General features: G+C 41.8%; 2 protein-coding genes across 2 annotated transcripts in view; one reads left to right on the top strand and one right to left on the bottom strand.

The window, feature by feature from the left end:
* LOC106817128 overlaps positions 1 to 3,609 on the top strand; it is a 16,584-nt gene extending 12,975 nt beyond the window's left edge. Inside the window, exon 15 of the mRNA XM_014821775.1 lies at positions 1,643 to 3,609. Within this exon, the coding sequence (XP_014677261.1) occupies positions 1,643 to 1,717 (75 nt within the window). The 3' untranslated portion in view covers positions 1,718 to 3,609. The remainder of the gene's footprint in view (positions 1 to 1,642) is intronic.
* Positions 3,610 to 3,702: 93 nt separating this feature from the next.
* Positions 3,703 to 16,153, bottom strand: part of LOC106817125 (cilia- and flagella-associated protein 69-like) — an 18,169-nt gene continuing 5,718 nt past the window's right edge. Inside the window, exons 8-21 of the mRNA XM_014821772.1 lie at positions 14,315 to 14,481; positions 13,541 to 13,711; positions 12,769 to 12,988; positions 12,088 to 12,216; positions 11,560 to 11,678; positions 11,139 to 11,257; positions 10,854 to 10,935; positions 10,368 to 10,560; positions 9,646 to 9,860; positions 9,165 to 9,362; positions 8,419 to 8,570; positions 8,028 to 8,070; positions 7,746 to 7,817; positions 3,703 to 4,176 (exon numbers count right to left, since the gene is read on the bottom strand). Coding sequence (XP_014677258.1) covers positions 7,761 to 7,817; positions 8,028 to 8,070; positions 8,419 to 8,570; positions 9,165 to 9,362; positions 9,646 to 9,860; positions 10,368 to 10,560; positions 10,854 to 10,935; positions 11,139 to 11,257; positions 11,560 to 11,678; positions 12,088 to 12,216; positions 12,769 to 12,988; positions 13,541 to 13,711; positions 14,315 to 14,481 — 1,865 coding nt within the window. The 3' untranslated portion in view covers positions 3,703 to 4,176; positions 7,746 to 7,760. The remainder of the gene's footprint in view (positions 4,177 to 7,745; positions 7,818 to 8,027; positions 8,071 to 8,418; positions 8,571 to 9,164; positions 9,363 to 9,645; positions 9,861 to 10,367; positions 10,561 to 10,853; positions 10,936 to 11,138; positions 11,258 to 11,559; positions 11,679 to 12,087; positions 12,217 to 12,768; positions 12,989 to 13,540; positions 13,712 to 14,314; positions 14,482 to 16,153) is intronic.

Raw genomic sequence — 16,153 nt, 5'->3', positions numbered from 1 at the left:
CTACCTTCTCCCTCTCTTCTACCTCTTCCACCTTCTCCCACCATCCTCGACCTCCTTCCTCTTCTACCTTCTCCCCCTCTACTACCTTCTCTCTCCCCTATCTCCCCATTCCTCCTCCTCCTCCACCACATTCTCCCCCTCCTCTACCTCCTCCCCTCCTTCTCCACCACTTTCTCCCCCTCCTCTACCTCCTCCACCTTCTCCCACCATCCTCGACCTCCTTCCTCTTCTACCTTCTCCCCCTCTACTACCTTCTCTCTCCCCTATCTCCCCGCTCCTCGTCCTCCTCCACCACATTCTCCCCCTCCTCTACCTCCTCCCCTCCTTCTCCACCACTTTCTCCCCCTCCTCTACCTCCTCCACCTTCTCCCACCATCCTCTACATCCTCCCTCTTCTCCCTTCTCCCCCTCCTCTAAATCCTCTCTCCCCTATCTCCCCACTCCTCGTCCTCCTCCACCACATTCTCCCCCTCCTCTACCTCCTCCCCTCCTTCTCCACCACTTTCTCCCCCTCCTCTACCTCCTCCACCTTCTCCCACCATCCTCTACATCCTCCCTCTTCTCCCTTCTCCCCCTCCTCTAAATCCTCTCTCCCCTATCTCCCCACTCCTCGTCCTCCTCCACCACATTCTCCCCCTCCTCTACCTCCTCCCCCTCCTTCTCCACCACTTTCTCCCCCTCCTCTACCTCCTCCTATTTCTCCCACCATCCTCTACCTACTCCCTCTTCTACCTCCTCCACCTTCTCCCACCATCCTCGACCTCCTCCCTCTTCTACCTTTTCCCCCTCCACTACCTCCTCTCTCCCCTATCTCCCAACTCCCCCTCCCCTCCACCACATTCTCCCCCTCTACCTCCTCCCTCACCACCTTCTACCCTCCTTCTCCGCCACTTTCTCCCCCTCCTCTACCTCCTCCGTCTTCTCCCACCATCCTCTACCTACTCCCTCTTCTATCTTCTCCTTCTCCTCTACACCTCCTCCACCTTCTCCCACCATCCTCGACCTCCTTCCTCTTCTACCTTCTCCCCCTCCACTACCTCCTCTGTCCCCTATCTCCCAACTCCCACACATTCTCCCCCTCTACCTCCTCCCTCCTCTACCTTTTCCCCCTCCTCCCCCACCACCTTCTACCCTCCTCCTCGACCACATTCTACCCTGCTCCTCGACCACCTTCTACCCTCCTCCTCGACCTCCTTCCTGTACCCCTTTTCTACCTCCTTCCTGTCCCCCTTTTCTACCTTCTCCCCCTTCTCCTCCTCCACTACCTTTTCCCTCGTCTTCTACCTCTTCTACCTCCACCCCTTCTCCCCTCCTCCTCTCCCACTACCTTCTCCCTCGTCCTCTACCTTCTCTCCTTCCTCCTGTACCACCTTATCCCCTCCTTATATACCTCGTCCCTCTTCCTCTATTTCGATTCACGGATCGAATGATTCGATTCACGGATCGAAGCATTCAATCCGTGAATCGAATCATTCGATCCGTAAATCGAAGCATTCGATCCGTGAATCGAAGCATTCGATTCGTGAATGTTATATGTGATAAAATCAACCATAAAACAAAAAATCGAATTATGAAACAAAATACATGCCATAGGTTTGTGGCAAGTCAATGTAGACATTTATCTGAGTATTGCCGTTTTCAGCACTTTGTCCCAATCCACAACGTCATGAAGATATCAAGTCACGTGGGAGAGTCTGCATTTGCACGAGCCGTATGAGCGGTGAGGATGCACCCCATAGATGGAAGCAGAATCCAGGTTGCTGATTGTCTCAGTGACCATGTCATTGACCTTATCCTTGGCTAGGTCATAAACCATGTCCTTGGCTGTGTCATTAACAATGTCATTGTCTGTGTCATTCACAATGTCATTGACTGGGTCATTAACAATGTCATTGACTGTTGCCATGACTGTGTCGTTGACCGTTCTTTCGACTGTGTTTCTCATTCATCGTTTCATCGACTGTGTCCTTGACTGTTTTATTAAGCATGCCAGTGATGAAATCACTAGTTAATTTGACCAGGTTAGTGACCATGGCCTACACTATCATTCACCATTCCACTGGCTGTCTCCCAGACTGCATTATTGATCGTGTCTGAGACCTCGAAGGCATTTCGTACCAACGACCAAGTCACCTTGCATTTTCAGAGATTCATAATGCAGTTCATACATGACAGATTTCATACAGGTATGTGCTCACAGTAGATACACAGGGCGTTACACAAATTCCACTCTCAACAAGAGTGCTTGGAATTTGGCACGATAAGGGATACATGCATTGTGTAGAGTATTCACGTCACATACCCGTGTTAGCTCGTTCTTACGAGCTTTGATTGAAGGATCCGCCTTTTGTAATGTGTAATATATTACCATGAAGTGTCATGGTTTTAATGATATAGCATTAGTGTATAAGCCGATATCAGGGGTAATTAAAAACAAAATAAAACGTTTGTTTTTATTCACTCCTGCCAATGTTTATCAGCTTCAGGATTCTCAGAAGATTGGGTGTGCATGCTGGTTAAATCTGCATTCATGAGGAATCAGTCGATGAAATCACTTTAAGCCTTGCTAAATATATTAATATTATCTCCAGAAAAAAACAACAACACCTCATTGCCTAAACCTGCCCCATGACTTGGCATTAGTCTGTGTTCACCCCTGAACACCTACGTTTGTTCACCTTGGTGTTCTTGTAGGTATTTACAAGCAAAAGCATGCTTCTTCATCTCAGTAATATATTAATGCACAGTAGCTGCATTCTGAAGAGCATGTTGTAAAAGACTTGAGCAATATGTACTGTTTTATGTACAGTTACAGATGAGCAGAGACAAAAATGTGATGCATCATACTTATCAGAGGTCGTGTTTTGACTTTGGTTTTCCATGAGTGCAGGTTAAACTATAATGTGCCACGTCTTAATATATAACTTGCACTATATAACTTGTTGTTATAGGAACAATGTGTATACATAGAGAATTATAAACCGTTTAATAATAGATTTATTTCATCAATCAATAACAGTTTACTACGTATGTTTGTTTGTGGTCAGCAATTAGTTATTGTTTTCGTGTTATCGTATTTTATCTCTTCTCTTCTATGATTTTTCTTGTGGAGTAGGAAAGTCGTAATTGTGCTTATTGCTTTCGTGGATTTAGTTGGTTATATTATTATAACAGCAGCATGATATTTTGTATAGGGATGCAAAATCAATTACCTAATCCAATGGGGTGAAATTTAAACGTTTTATCAAGTTTGTATATTAAAAATCACGTAAAAAATAGGGGCACCATGTTAATAGATCCCAAGCACGCTTTATTCAGTCTATTGTCTTTACCTCTTAGTCTATCCCATGTTACATTAGGATGGTCGATCCACTACCATACTGTAGTAACAGCTAACATTATATTATATGGTATACAGTTACTTGGGTTTTCCCGTTTGGGTGTATTGTGGTGCATGTGAGTAACAATTGTTCGTCGATAAAATGAGGTTGTCTTATTACGCAGTTTCTTCGTTATTATTCAGCATCACGTTGGTGTATTTTTACGTGTAGTCATATTACTCGTTCACTGTTAGTTTGATTCTGTAAATAAATTTTTGTTGAAAATTCACAGCAAATTTTACTCATTATCTTTTACACTTCTCGACTGCAGGCAAGTTTTCAAGCAGTGCAGAATACAATCTAAGGTACAAAGTAAAGTAGAGGGTAATACGTGTGGTATTATATTGAATCAAATGAGTCAACGAGTCCAGATAAAACTGACAATGTATGTATTTACTCGTGATTTCATACCTATAATCATAGATATATACAACACAGGGGTTGTATATATCTATGCTATAATCAAATATATATTTACCAAATTAATACTTAACAATATATCTCTAACAAATTTGTTTATCACGTATTTAAAGGCAAGATAGTCATAACCCATTAAGGATATTTTGACAGCAACATTTGTATAGTACATATTTTCAAGAGTGCGTAATAGAGCACTCTTGATATTTTGTATTAGTAACATTTCTTGGAACTTTGATGCAATAGTGACCTCTACTAGAACCTTATAATAATAATAATTTTCACCGATGTCTTACAGCAATAGTGATGTTGACTGGACTCTTGCTGCATTAGTTTTCTTGATGACATGTAGATGACATCTCAATCAAATGGTCCCGTTCTGTGAAAACAAAACAAAGTTACTCTTAATTATGGCAATAAGATAATATCAGGAGTGAATAATCATAAATAATCTATTATTATTCACACCTGAACATACAATGAAATGTCAACATAGAATGTAGAGAAACCCATAAGGTCTGTGTAAATTTCTTGACCAATCATTGCATAGTATAATACAGTCATGCTGTAACACAGTCACACTGCAACACAGCCACACTGTAACAGTGACACTGCAACAGAAGCTGCGTTCACACGAGGATTTCAGTACCGTACTGAGCGTTCACACGGTAAAATATTCAAGATTTATAGCGGCTTAGCAGCACGGTATAAAATAGGCGAGGCTTACTCGCTGCGGAAAGTGATTCCGCGCTGAACATTCGGCAGATCGCTGTGCCGCGTATTGTTTGTCGTGTGAGCAATTCGAGGCCCTACTGTATCGCTACCTAGACGGTACCGTTTTCGTACAACGTACATTAGTGTAGCGTGTTGGAAACTGTTTCCGACGGGGTACAGTCAATATTATTACCTAGCAGCTAAGCCAGTCGATTCTCGTGTGAAGCTCCGGGTTGTGTTGAACGGTATTCTCAGCCGGATTCACAGCACGCAGATAAGTCGGAACCCAGCGAGGCGTGATCTCGTGTGAACGCAGCTACTGTAATGCAGTGACAGCTGTAAACACGCCACACTGTAACAAGTGCACTGTCGTCCTCGTTCTCGGGTCACTACAACACTCGGCCTGGCCATGCAGCACCAGGATTGGCACGGTGGTTGAATGCCTCAAGGTCCAGGCTAGCAAGGTCTGTATGAGGGGGCATTTAGGAGATGTCCCATATAGTCTGGCCCTCAGGGCAGTCCATTCGGTTGGGCCATTATCCCGTGTATCCATTTGTGCATGAGTGCCCTGCCTCGACCAAACCCTGTCCTGAGGTGATTTTCGGCATAACCACGTGGCATGCTCGGTTTGCTCCGGGTGAGGAGGGATTCCTGGGGTCTGCGTGAAATGCTTGATGATTTGGCTTGCCTGAAGATGCTTGACATTGGCGTCCTGTTTTGTTATTGGAGGTTTGCCATCGCAGGGTTGCAACGGCGTGGATGAAACTGTGCCTGGACTTGTTCTTCTGTACTGTTTCATGAATGGAAGAGGGGGTGGCTGCGGGTCAGTTTAGCTCATAGGGACTTGACATGTCAAGATGAGCTATTGCCAGGGTGTCATCTGTCGTACGCGTCATGCCGTCAACATTTGGCACGGTCAACGATAACTCAAAGAACGCGTTTTGACCCCACATGTTTCCAATTGCAGTTATAGGTGTTTACTCTGCCATGGGAGAGGTTTGAACGTCTATTTTGGAGCACGCCAGTCGACCTAAATTCGAGCCACGTCAACTTTTTGGCAAAAATGAAAATGGCCATCTAGATTCATTCGATTTTGTTAAATTTTGGTATATGAATGTGTAAGGCTAGCCCTAAAACAGTTGTTACTCCTATGGGAGAGATGACAACGTCCTATTACGTTTATTTCGTCTAACTGGATAATAACTCTACAATCATACCTATATACGTGTAATATTGTGTTTTAAATTCTTCGTTACAGTAATTTGACTGGAATATTTTATTGTTTTTATTTACGCGATATTCGAAAACCAAAATGGCGATCATTTAGGCGTAGATCTGAAACATTTATTTTCGCATCAAAACTTATGCATATATCATTATCAAGAGTATATAATGGGAGATATGCTATATAATGGGAGTTCTCCCATATATACTCTTGCGTTATATATCCCCCCCTCCCTCTTCTATCACACCCAAGGTGAGCTACAGTGTCATTGACACTTTCATCTTGGTTAAGTTTCTCGACTTGGGATAAAGCCATTCGTCTAACGTGTGGAGGAGCAATGCCACAGAGCAGCTAGAGGTCATCTACGTTGGTTGGTCTCAAGCATCCAGAAATGGCTCTGCAGGCAGTGTTCAGAACTGGGTCAATTTTTGCAGCATGGGGCGACCTACTCCAGACAGGGCACGCATATTCAGCCGCAGAGTAGCACAGGGCGATAGCAGTGGTTCTGATTGTCCTGGCGTCTGTTCCCCATTTAGTAGTGGCCAACTTCTTTAGAATACTGTTTCTGGCACCCATTTTGACCTTTGTCTTGATGATGTGATCCTTGTAAGTTAGAGAGCGGGCTAAAGTAACACCTAGGTAGACTGGGCTATAGATATGTGTCAGCCATTTCTCATACCATTTGATTTTCAGTTGGCGGTTCGCCCTCTTGTTCTTTAGATGGAAGGCACTTATTTGTGTTTTCCCGGGATTGGCTCGTAGATGGTTTGCTGTGTAGTAGGTGATTAGGCCTGCGAGAGCATCGGTGATGGACCGTTCGGCTTCGTCAAAGGACTGTTTCTGTGAAGCAATGCAGAGTTCATCTGCATAAAGGAAACTCCTGGTGTTTGTGTGTACTGGCTGGTCATTTGTGTATAGATTAAAGAGCAGAGGGGCCAGGACGCTTCCTTGTGGAAGGCTATTTTTCTGTCTACGCCATCTGCAGCGGTTACCATTGAGATCCACGAAAAATCGCCTGTTTGCCAACAGGTTCCTGATTAGTTCTGCTAGTCCCACATCCTTTACTAGCTGGTATAGTTTTTTGGTTAGAATTCGATGGTTGACTGTCGTAGGCTGCGGAGAGGTCAACAAAAGCTGCTCCAGTAATTAACCCTTTCTCATACCCATCTTCGATGAACTGGGCAAGGTTAAGGAGTTGGCTTATACAGGATTTTCCTGGTCTGAAACCTGCCTGCTCTGGGATGAGGAGTTTATCCATGTAAGGGGTCGAACGGTTGAGAATGAGTCTTTCGAATTGAAAGGTGTTGTGAAGTCTTTGGTATCAACGACACTGACTGTAACACAGTGACACTGTAACAAAGGGATACTGTAACACAGTGACACTGTAACACAGGGACACTGTAACACAGTGACACTGTAACATAGGGACACTGTTACACAGTGACACTGTAACACAGTGACACTGTAACACAGGGACTATAGCCGAGTTCAAACGAGGATTTCAGTACCGTAATGAGCGTTCACACGGTAAAAATATTCAAGACTTATACGCGGCTTAGCAAGTACCGTACTGAAATACGAGGCTTATTCAGCGCGGAAAGTGATTCCGCGCTGAAACAACGGCACCACGCTGGCCGCGTATTGTCTGTCGTGTGAATGCAATTCGAGGCCTCGTAAGCCGCGAAACTGTAGTGCGCTTACCTAGACTGGTACCCGTTCGCCACCTTCACTCCGGCACTGTCCGGAACTGTCGACCGGGTACCAGTCTATATTATACCTAGCCAGCTAAGCCTCGATTCTCGTGTGAACGCTGCGGGTTGTGTTAGCACGGTATTTCAGCCGAATTCAGCACCAGATAAGTACGGAACCAGCGAGGCCGTGAATCTCGTGTGAACGCAGCTACTGTAACACAGGGACACTGTAACACAGTGACCCTGCAACGCAGTCACACTGTAACACAGTGACACGGTAAGATGTTGCAATATATGTTTGCCTATGAATTGACATACTGTTTAGGCAGCTTGTCAGTGGTCCAATGACATAGCCATCTCTTGTACTGTCACCTGCCTCCCGCAAAACGTCTGAAACATTAATTTATTCAGTAGAAATTTGTGTTTTAATTATGTTAAATTACTGTAAATGTTAATGAGCTGGTAGGAAGATCTACCACAACTGTAAGATTACTGATGTATCAATTATTGTTTTAAGTACCCCTTAGAAATAAGAAACTGATGATGTGAGAAGTGTTCATCAGCACAGGTGAACGCACTACTCCACTATCCGACACTTACCGTTGTGTTCAGCGATGGCATCTCGGTACTGTGAAAGGTGCCTCTGGAATTAAAGATCAAGGATCACCATGCCTGCCAAGAGGTGATTGAGAGCTTACATGTGTGACATCATGTAGTAATGAATGCATGTGAGTATAGGGCCTGTCAGAATAGCATGCGATTGCAAGGGTTCACAATAATTTAATTCAAATTCGGATCATGCCTATTTTCTGCTCACAAAGTAGTCACGTACAAATGAAATTATCATATATAGCACTCATTTACACGTAATTAACTAGTGCAAAGAGCATTTCAATGATATCATATTGTGGTACAGCTACACCAAAACCCATAGAAATATCAGTTTGAAGAAATCATGTATTGTGTACTGAGCGCAGCAGCCAATACTTACAGAAGACTTGGTGATAGCTTGGCCCTGGAATGCTCAATACTGCCCAGCTGTGCTGCCCTAGTCCTTCTCAGTAGTTCGTAGTTGGCTGTTCGATTAACGTATTCCTGGAACTCTCGCTTTGCTCTCGTCTTGGAATGATGAGATTCTCTAATCTATAGTTGAAATATGTCAACCTTGTCAACTTTGTTTCCACCATACATGCATTCCCAACAACACCGACACTTAACAAACTTTTGAGTATTCTTCAGTAGTGCACAGTATCATGGACATATGTATGGAATACTATTCTAGCATTATATATATATATGTTCATGATGATATCAGAAGTCCATCAGCATAGATGTTGAAGAATCCCAATAACATCACTCATCATGTGACGATTACAATGACGTGTAATTACATTTTGCCAGCCTTGTTATTTATGCTCACATAAACACACACAGCAGTACTTCACATCGATAGCCGTATGAAAGCTATGATACACAGACACATACCCTTGTGCCATAGTCCACTAAATAACAATTATTATACCATGTAAGGCACATATTCTCATACAATAGAGCACATATACTCACACAAAAGAGCAGCTATTCTCATACAAAAGAGCACATTGCACAAGTACAATTGTTCTATAGCATACTAAACACATCCATTTTTGCTATAGCGCATTGCAGACTGAAGCTAACATGACAGTGCACTTCAGAAACCAGCGTTTTCACTATTTTGTTAATTGTAAGACTATCAACCTCGTCATAACAAGCTTTCTCATCTAGCAACTCCTGCTGTTGTTTTGCCTCCACCACATCCTGTTGTTTTCTGGCAACAGTCTCTGCACGGGCAAGGGTGGCTCTTTGCACAGTGGTGAGGGCCTCCTGGTCGGGGCTGATAGGACGCAGGCCCTCCTCTTCCAGCTCTGCTATGATCTCATTCCACACCTCACCAACCTAAATGCACCAACCATAAACATGGATGTTACATTTAAATGTATTAAATTTTATAAATAGGATTTACAAGGAGACTCCATTATGTGTATACATTCAAGTGTGTAATGTAAACTTACATTATTATAATTCATAGTACAATATTTCTAATGTGAAATGTATAACATGTTGCATAAAAATGAATGTAAATCAATGAATAAGAAACCCATTATCAATCAGCCATTTGTTATTACACTTGAATACTTGTACGTGTCCAAACATATGTAAATGATTTTACCCATATTACCTTTAAATCCAAGTATCCACGTATAAGCTCAAAGGTAATCTCATCATTCGGACAGAGTTCCTTACTCCTATCCCAGCCCACAATCGTGAATAGAGAGTAGATTTTGGCACGGACGTTTTCCGATACATCCACCACAGCAGCACTAGGGCAGGAGGCAGGAAGCAGGACTACCTCTTGTTGTTCTTGATCCTTCCCCATTAATGGCTTAAAGACATCTGGTGACAGAACATCAAAGAACGTGGCTTTAATGATTATAATGGCTGCGTAAGTCCTTTGATATATTACATTAATATCAGGGATACACAATGCCAAATTCTATTATAAAGTACTCCTGCTAGCCTAATATGATAAGATCAGGGGCCCGTTTCAATAAACATAAATAGTTATGACAATAACAAATCTATAAACAACTTTTGAACATTTAATTTCAAATGTGATTAGATTTAGATTTATGATGTCATAACTATTTCTGTTTCTGACAATGGGTTCCAGGTGTACAGAGGATTATTATGTACATTTATTAAAATTATTATATGATCTATCTAATGGTCGATAAATTCACTTTTGATGGGTAAATTTCCGTGGCCTTAGTATTGGATTCACACCTCTTATACATTTTATTTGTTATATCATTATATTGTTGTTGTTGCTGTTGCTGTTGTTGTTGGTGATGGCGATGATGGTTTTAGTATTATTATTATTATTGATTAAGAATATAGCACCTGCAATAGCACCATCCTCACTTCTTGACACTTGCATCTCAGACTCCTCCCTACGCCACAGCTGACAGAGCAGAATAGGCAGAGTGTTCTGCTCCTTTCCTCTCCAGACATCGAGATGGGGCACAGCGGCAGGGTTCAAGCACAAATCGAGTAAGCAGCCTAGGGTTAAGTTGTGCATGCTAGTTGGACACAGCTAAGAGAACAAACGAGATATTCTTGTTATCCATACCCTTCATACTTCACAGCCATTAAAGACAAATTAAGTACTGCACAAAGACCTACAGTAGTTATTTGGTGATTGTTGCTGCTGTTACTATATCTGCTGTTGCTGTTGCATCTGTTGCCAAAACTACGATTACAACTTCTTCTGCTGCAGTGAAGAGATCAACGAATTTGTCTTGAATTCAGCCATCCTGCTAGTTCTCCACAGTTTAAACATCTAGGTTGAGATCACATAAACTATTAACTTGTTTAATTCATACACACCTCCAAGCAATCCAAAAGCAGGAAAACACCTTCTGACTCCATGAATTTATCTTCAACAACAGGGCAGCCAACAACACAGGACCTACATAAAAGAGATCATAAAATTAATATGAAAGAACACAGAGGTGTTTTGGTTCAGTTATTCACGGAACGCCATACCTGATGAACTCAGACAATTAAGCTTTAATTGTCAGTGAACTGTTTTTAAAATCACAAGATAATCACTAAACATTTCACCAACACTATTTGTCTAATAAAACAACTGTGCATGGTTTAACCACCTACCACACACAGCCTATAATGGTAAGCATCAGTTGATTGTGACCTAGACCACTGGCTACTTTCTGTGGACAAGTCCTCAGGTAATAGATGAGAACCTTAACACCTTTCTCTCCAAATAGTTCCTATTGAATGGCATGCAGAGATGTACATTGATAACAGTAATAATGCTGATAATAACATTAATACACATCACATTTATAAGTGTAGTAATATATAAATATGCCATTACAGACTATTAATAATAACTTGTCCTCCCATGCTATATTCAAAACATCAAGCTAAAAACAGCAGAATAGCAAGCTGACTGCTAGCCACTTACATATACAATCACAACCTCAGACACATTATCTGGTACAGTGATGTGATACTAATTTAACTAGCGTTGCAATCAATAAATGCATTTTATGAATTGGTGTACCCGTACCTTTCTATGATTCTCAGTGTCAGTAAGTGAGGAAAGAATGAAGAAGGCTGCGTTTTGAATCTGCACTTCCTGCACTGTCTCCTTTTTTGAAATATTTACGTAGTCGTTTTGAAGAATATCTGCAATATATGACCATATTTGAAAACCAATCACCGATTAACATAATGATTAAATAGTATATATCTAAAGCACAAACTTACCAGAATATTAGATTAACCAATATATAGTTGATAATAATTAACAGATTTTTTTAAGATGCATTTTTATTGCACAAACACATCTACTGACCATATCAGGAGTGAATAATAGATAATAATAATCTATTATTATTCACTCCTGACCATATCAGGAGTAAGATAATATAGGATCTTATATACCTATATTATCTTACTCCTGACCATATCTATAGATATATATTACTAGTATAATGTTCAACTCATTTTAGCTACACTACAGCTACTCTTATTTCGACGGTTATAAATGCTATCATGTTATATGTGATTGTGATTGCCTACCAAAGGACATTACCTGTGAGTTGGCTAATAGCACCTTGGTCACACAAATCTTGCAGAACCTCCTGTTGCTCCGTGGCAGCCATACACCTCAGAAGATCTAGACAATGCAGTAGCTGCAGTTGCCGCTCAGTGATTTTGTCATCTTCAGTGTAAATTAAAACGGATTATAAATACATGGTATAGTTGCATAATCACACCAATTAATGAGCACAGCCAGGTATTGCAATAATAGTTTTTGTCTGATAAATGTGTTAGATGATTCTAGCAGTTAGGTGAGTAATTTCATATATCATTCTAACACACTGCGGCGACAAAGGGCTGACCATAATGCTTAGTGTAAAAATTGCAGTGACTCATTCTAAATGCTTAATTTATTCGCCATATGTTATCATGCATGTGTGCAGCAGGTCATTGGTAACAATAATTTCAAATTTACTAAAAATGTTGTTAAACATGTTAGGGTTAAAATATGACATGGTATCATATGAGCATCACAGTTATACGTTAAATTGGCAGCCCTGTTTCAACAGTGTTCTTAATGTTAACATGCATGCTGGTACTTTACAAAGCCCGACCAATCCCTAAAACTTGTATCAATTGGGTATACAGGAACTAGCGCCCCACATGGATGGACACGCTTGTATAAAGTCAAATATAAGTGACCAATAGGAACAAAGCCCACACAAATCGGTACCTGCACAACACCACTCAAGGTAGAGTAGCAATCGTGTCCCTCCGTGGCATGTCATATAGCCATCCAGGCAGAGTGGCGCCACCGTGCATAGTGCCGACATAGCATGTAGCTGCAGCTCAGCGTAATGCGCCTGGTTCCACGGCCAGTGGGAGGAGCTGTCGCTGTCGGCAGGTTTCACGAACGAGAATAGCGCTAGAGGTACCTTGCTCGCTGACATCTCCTGAAGATACAAAAAACACCACCGCAACATCGATACAATCCAACTATGAAATTTAACAAAACGATAATTAACCTTGATATCAGAGTTTAATGCTGGCAGAGCATAAATTTTATAACCTAAAATTTTTTATAACCTAAAATTTTTTTATAAAACCTTATAAATTTTATAAAAAGCATCTGCGATATCGATACCAACCAACTATAAAATATAATAAACCATAACCTTGATATCAGAGTTTAATTCTGGCAGAGCATAAATTTTATGGAAGAACTCTAGCATTGACAAATAAACTTTAAGTTAAATATGTTCGGTCATCACCATCAACATCGCCATTAGCATTACTACAATCTAAATATTTGATTTTGTGGAGAATTTCAACCTCATCATTATCATCACCACCAGCATCAGTAGCATCATCATCATAATTGTCAACTCCACCTACATAAATATTGTGATTTTGTAATTTGTTATAGTTTTGTAATATGTCACTTAAAATCTGCTTATAATGAGATTACTGTCAAGCTTGTCTATAATATTAGAATGATCACCAACCTCCATGGCTAGGCTGTTCCTGCACATCAGCACTAACATGTTAATGAGCATTTTCTTGAATTCAAAGTCTTCCTCATTTGATGTGAGCTTCAGATGCTTAACGAGGGCATGGTGGCTGCGCACCTCTTGAAATGTAGCAAGCACTACCAGCTGCCTGAAGAGACCAACATTCTGTAACAATGAGTGCAACAACAGCATTATCACACTCATCCATGACAATTAAGCCAACCAATGGCAGGGCACCAATTGTCAATGTTTGTGCCAAACGCTGTAGTCAATAGTCAAACGCTGAAGTCAATAGTCAAACGCTGTAGTCAATAGTCAAACCTGTGTATAACGGTCAGTCTAGAAAATTGAAAAGCGTCCACTATACACAAGTTTCCGTTCTATCTAGGTAACCATTGAAACAGATTTTTGCCTGTATCCATATCTATGATATCATTATTGCATATCATGATCAACTTGATGCAGAGTACTGGTGACAATTAACCGAGCTGGAAAGTCACAATGTGCGTCGGACAACACCTCGATTTCATTGTGATTGCATTGCGAGTTTCATTGCAGTTATAGATTTCATCACAGCTATGCAAGGATTCTGCATACACTTGCTGGCTATGCAACAATTTAAAGACAATATTACAATCATTACAACCGAATCATGCCATGAGATTAACCATAACCGTAGTCGTAGATTTCATCACAACTATATAACAATTCTGATTATTGTTGTCTGAGATTCACAGCGATTCCGGGACAGTTGCACGTGACCATTACCACAATCGACGCGTCAGGTCTAGCACCTGCCACCAGGGTGATGATAGCGAGTAGATCGTTGCGAAGCTGGCGTCCGGCCTCGTCGTGAGCCCCCGTCGTCAGCTTCAGCAGCGCCCCCTGAAGGGCTAAAATGCAGCTTTCCTTTGTCAGTTGCTCCGCTGCGCTGTCTGCATTCATAAGATATAGCAGAGAGATGTGAAATAAACAAACAAGATTAAAAGCACCAAGTAAACACGATTATGAAACAGCTCCACGGAAATTTGCATTGTTGCTTCAATGTTCATTATTGCTTTCATGGATGTAGGTAACGCATATAAAACACATGGAGACAAAGTAACCATGCCAGACTGGCGATTTGACAAAGTACTGGTAAGATGTCCTTTCACTTCTTGGATGCATTGCTATAGTTTAGGATTAATTTATTTATACAATGTATCATGCTACACACAGGTATATATATATATATATATATATATATATGCTAATACCAAAAACCCATGTACGTTCATAATAGGTTCTTGGTCTTAGTATCACTACTGTAGATAAATAGAAAACAAAGCTAGATCAATAGTGGTACGTAAGCCACTAAAGGACAAAACAGCAAGGAGTTTGGCAAAGTAGTATGCATGCATATATGGCAAGCGAACTGACCACCTCAGATGAAACAGAATGTTGAATACAGAATGTATACACATACATGCATGCACATGCACACGCACACGTATATATATACATACACACAGGCACGCACACACGCACGTAAACACACACACACACTTAACACAGCCACACTGTAACAAAGTGACACTTCGTCTTCTTCTCGGGTCACTACACTACACTCGGCCTGGCCACTGCAGCACACAGGACCTGGCATGGTGGTTGAAAGCCTCAAGGTCTCCAGGGCTACAGGGCTCTGGTAATAGGGGGCATTTCAGGAGATGTCCCATAGTCTGGCCCTCCCTGCAGTCGCATTCGGTTGGACCATCATCAGTGTATCCCCATTTCTGCATGAGTGCCCTGCATCGACCAAACCCTGTCCTGAGGCGATTTAGGCATAACCACGTCGGCCATGCCTCGTTGGCTCCGGGTGGGAGGGATTCCTGGGGTCTGAGTTAAAGCTTATGTTGGCTTGCCTGAAGATGCTTTGACCATTGGGTGATCCTGTAGTTTTGGAGGTTGCCATCCAGGGGTTGAACCACGTGGATGAAACTGTGCGTGGACTTTAGTCTCTTCTGTACTGTTTCATGATGGAAGAGGGGGTGGCGAGGGTCATTTTTAGCTCACCTTGACATCGTCAAGATGAGCTATTGCCATGGGGTGTCGTCTGTTGTACGTCCGTCCGTCCGTCAACATTTGGCTACAGTCAACGATAACTCAAGAACCGTTTGACCCACATGTTTCAAATTGCATATAGTTGTTACTCCTATGGGAGAGGTTTGAACGTCCTATTTTGGAGCACGCCAGTCGACCTACGTTCGAGCCACGTCCACTTTTTGGCAAAAATGGAAATGGCCATAAGTCAGTTCATAGGTCAGTTCACGTTCAACGGATTTTGCTCATTTCTGGTATGTGAATGAATGAGGACTGGCCCCAAAACATATCATACAGGTTTTGATTTTTTTTTTTTAATTACGCAAATTAGGTAGATTTTGGCAATTTCACTATGCATTTCAGTGTCTGCCTACGGTCAACGATAACTCAAGAACCGTTTGACCCACATGTTTCAAATTGCATACAGTTGTTACTCCTATGGGAGAGATTTGAACGTCTTATTTTGGAGCACGCCAGTCGACCTACGTTCGAGCCACGTCCACTTTTTGGCAAAAATGGAAATGGCCA

Source organism: Priapulus caudatus, unplaced genomic scaffold (assembly GCF_000485595.1).
Source record: "Priapulus caudatus unplaced genomic scaffold, Priapulus_caudatus-5.0.1 Scaffold1603, whole genome shotgun sequence".
NCBI lineage: Eukaryota > Metazoa > Priapulida > Priapulimorpha > Priapulimorphida > Priapulidae > Priapulus > Priapulus caudatus.
The sequence above is the reverse complement of the archived record's forward strand: the minus strand, read 5'-3'. Positions and strand labels throughout refer to the sequence as shown.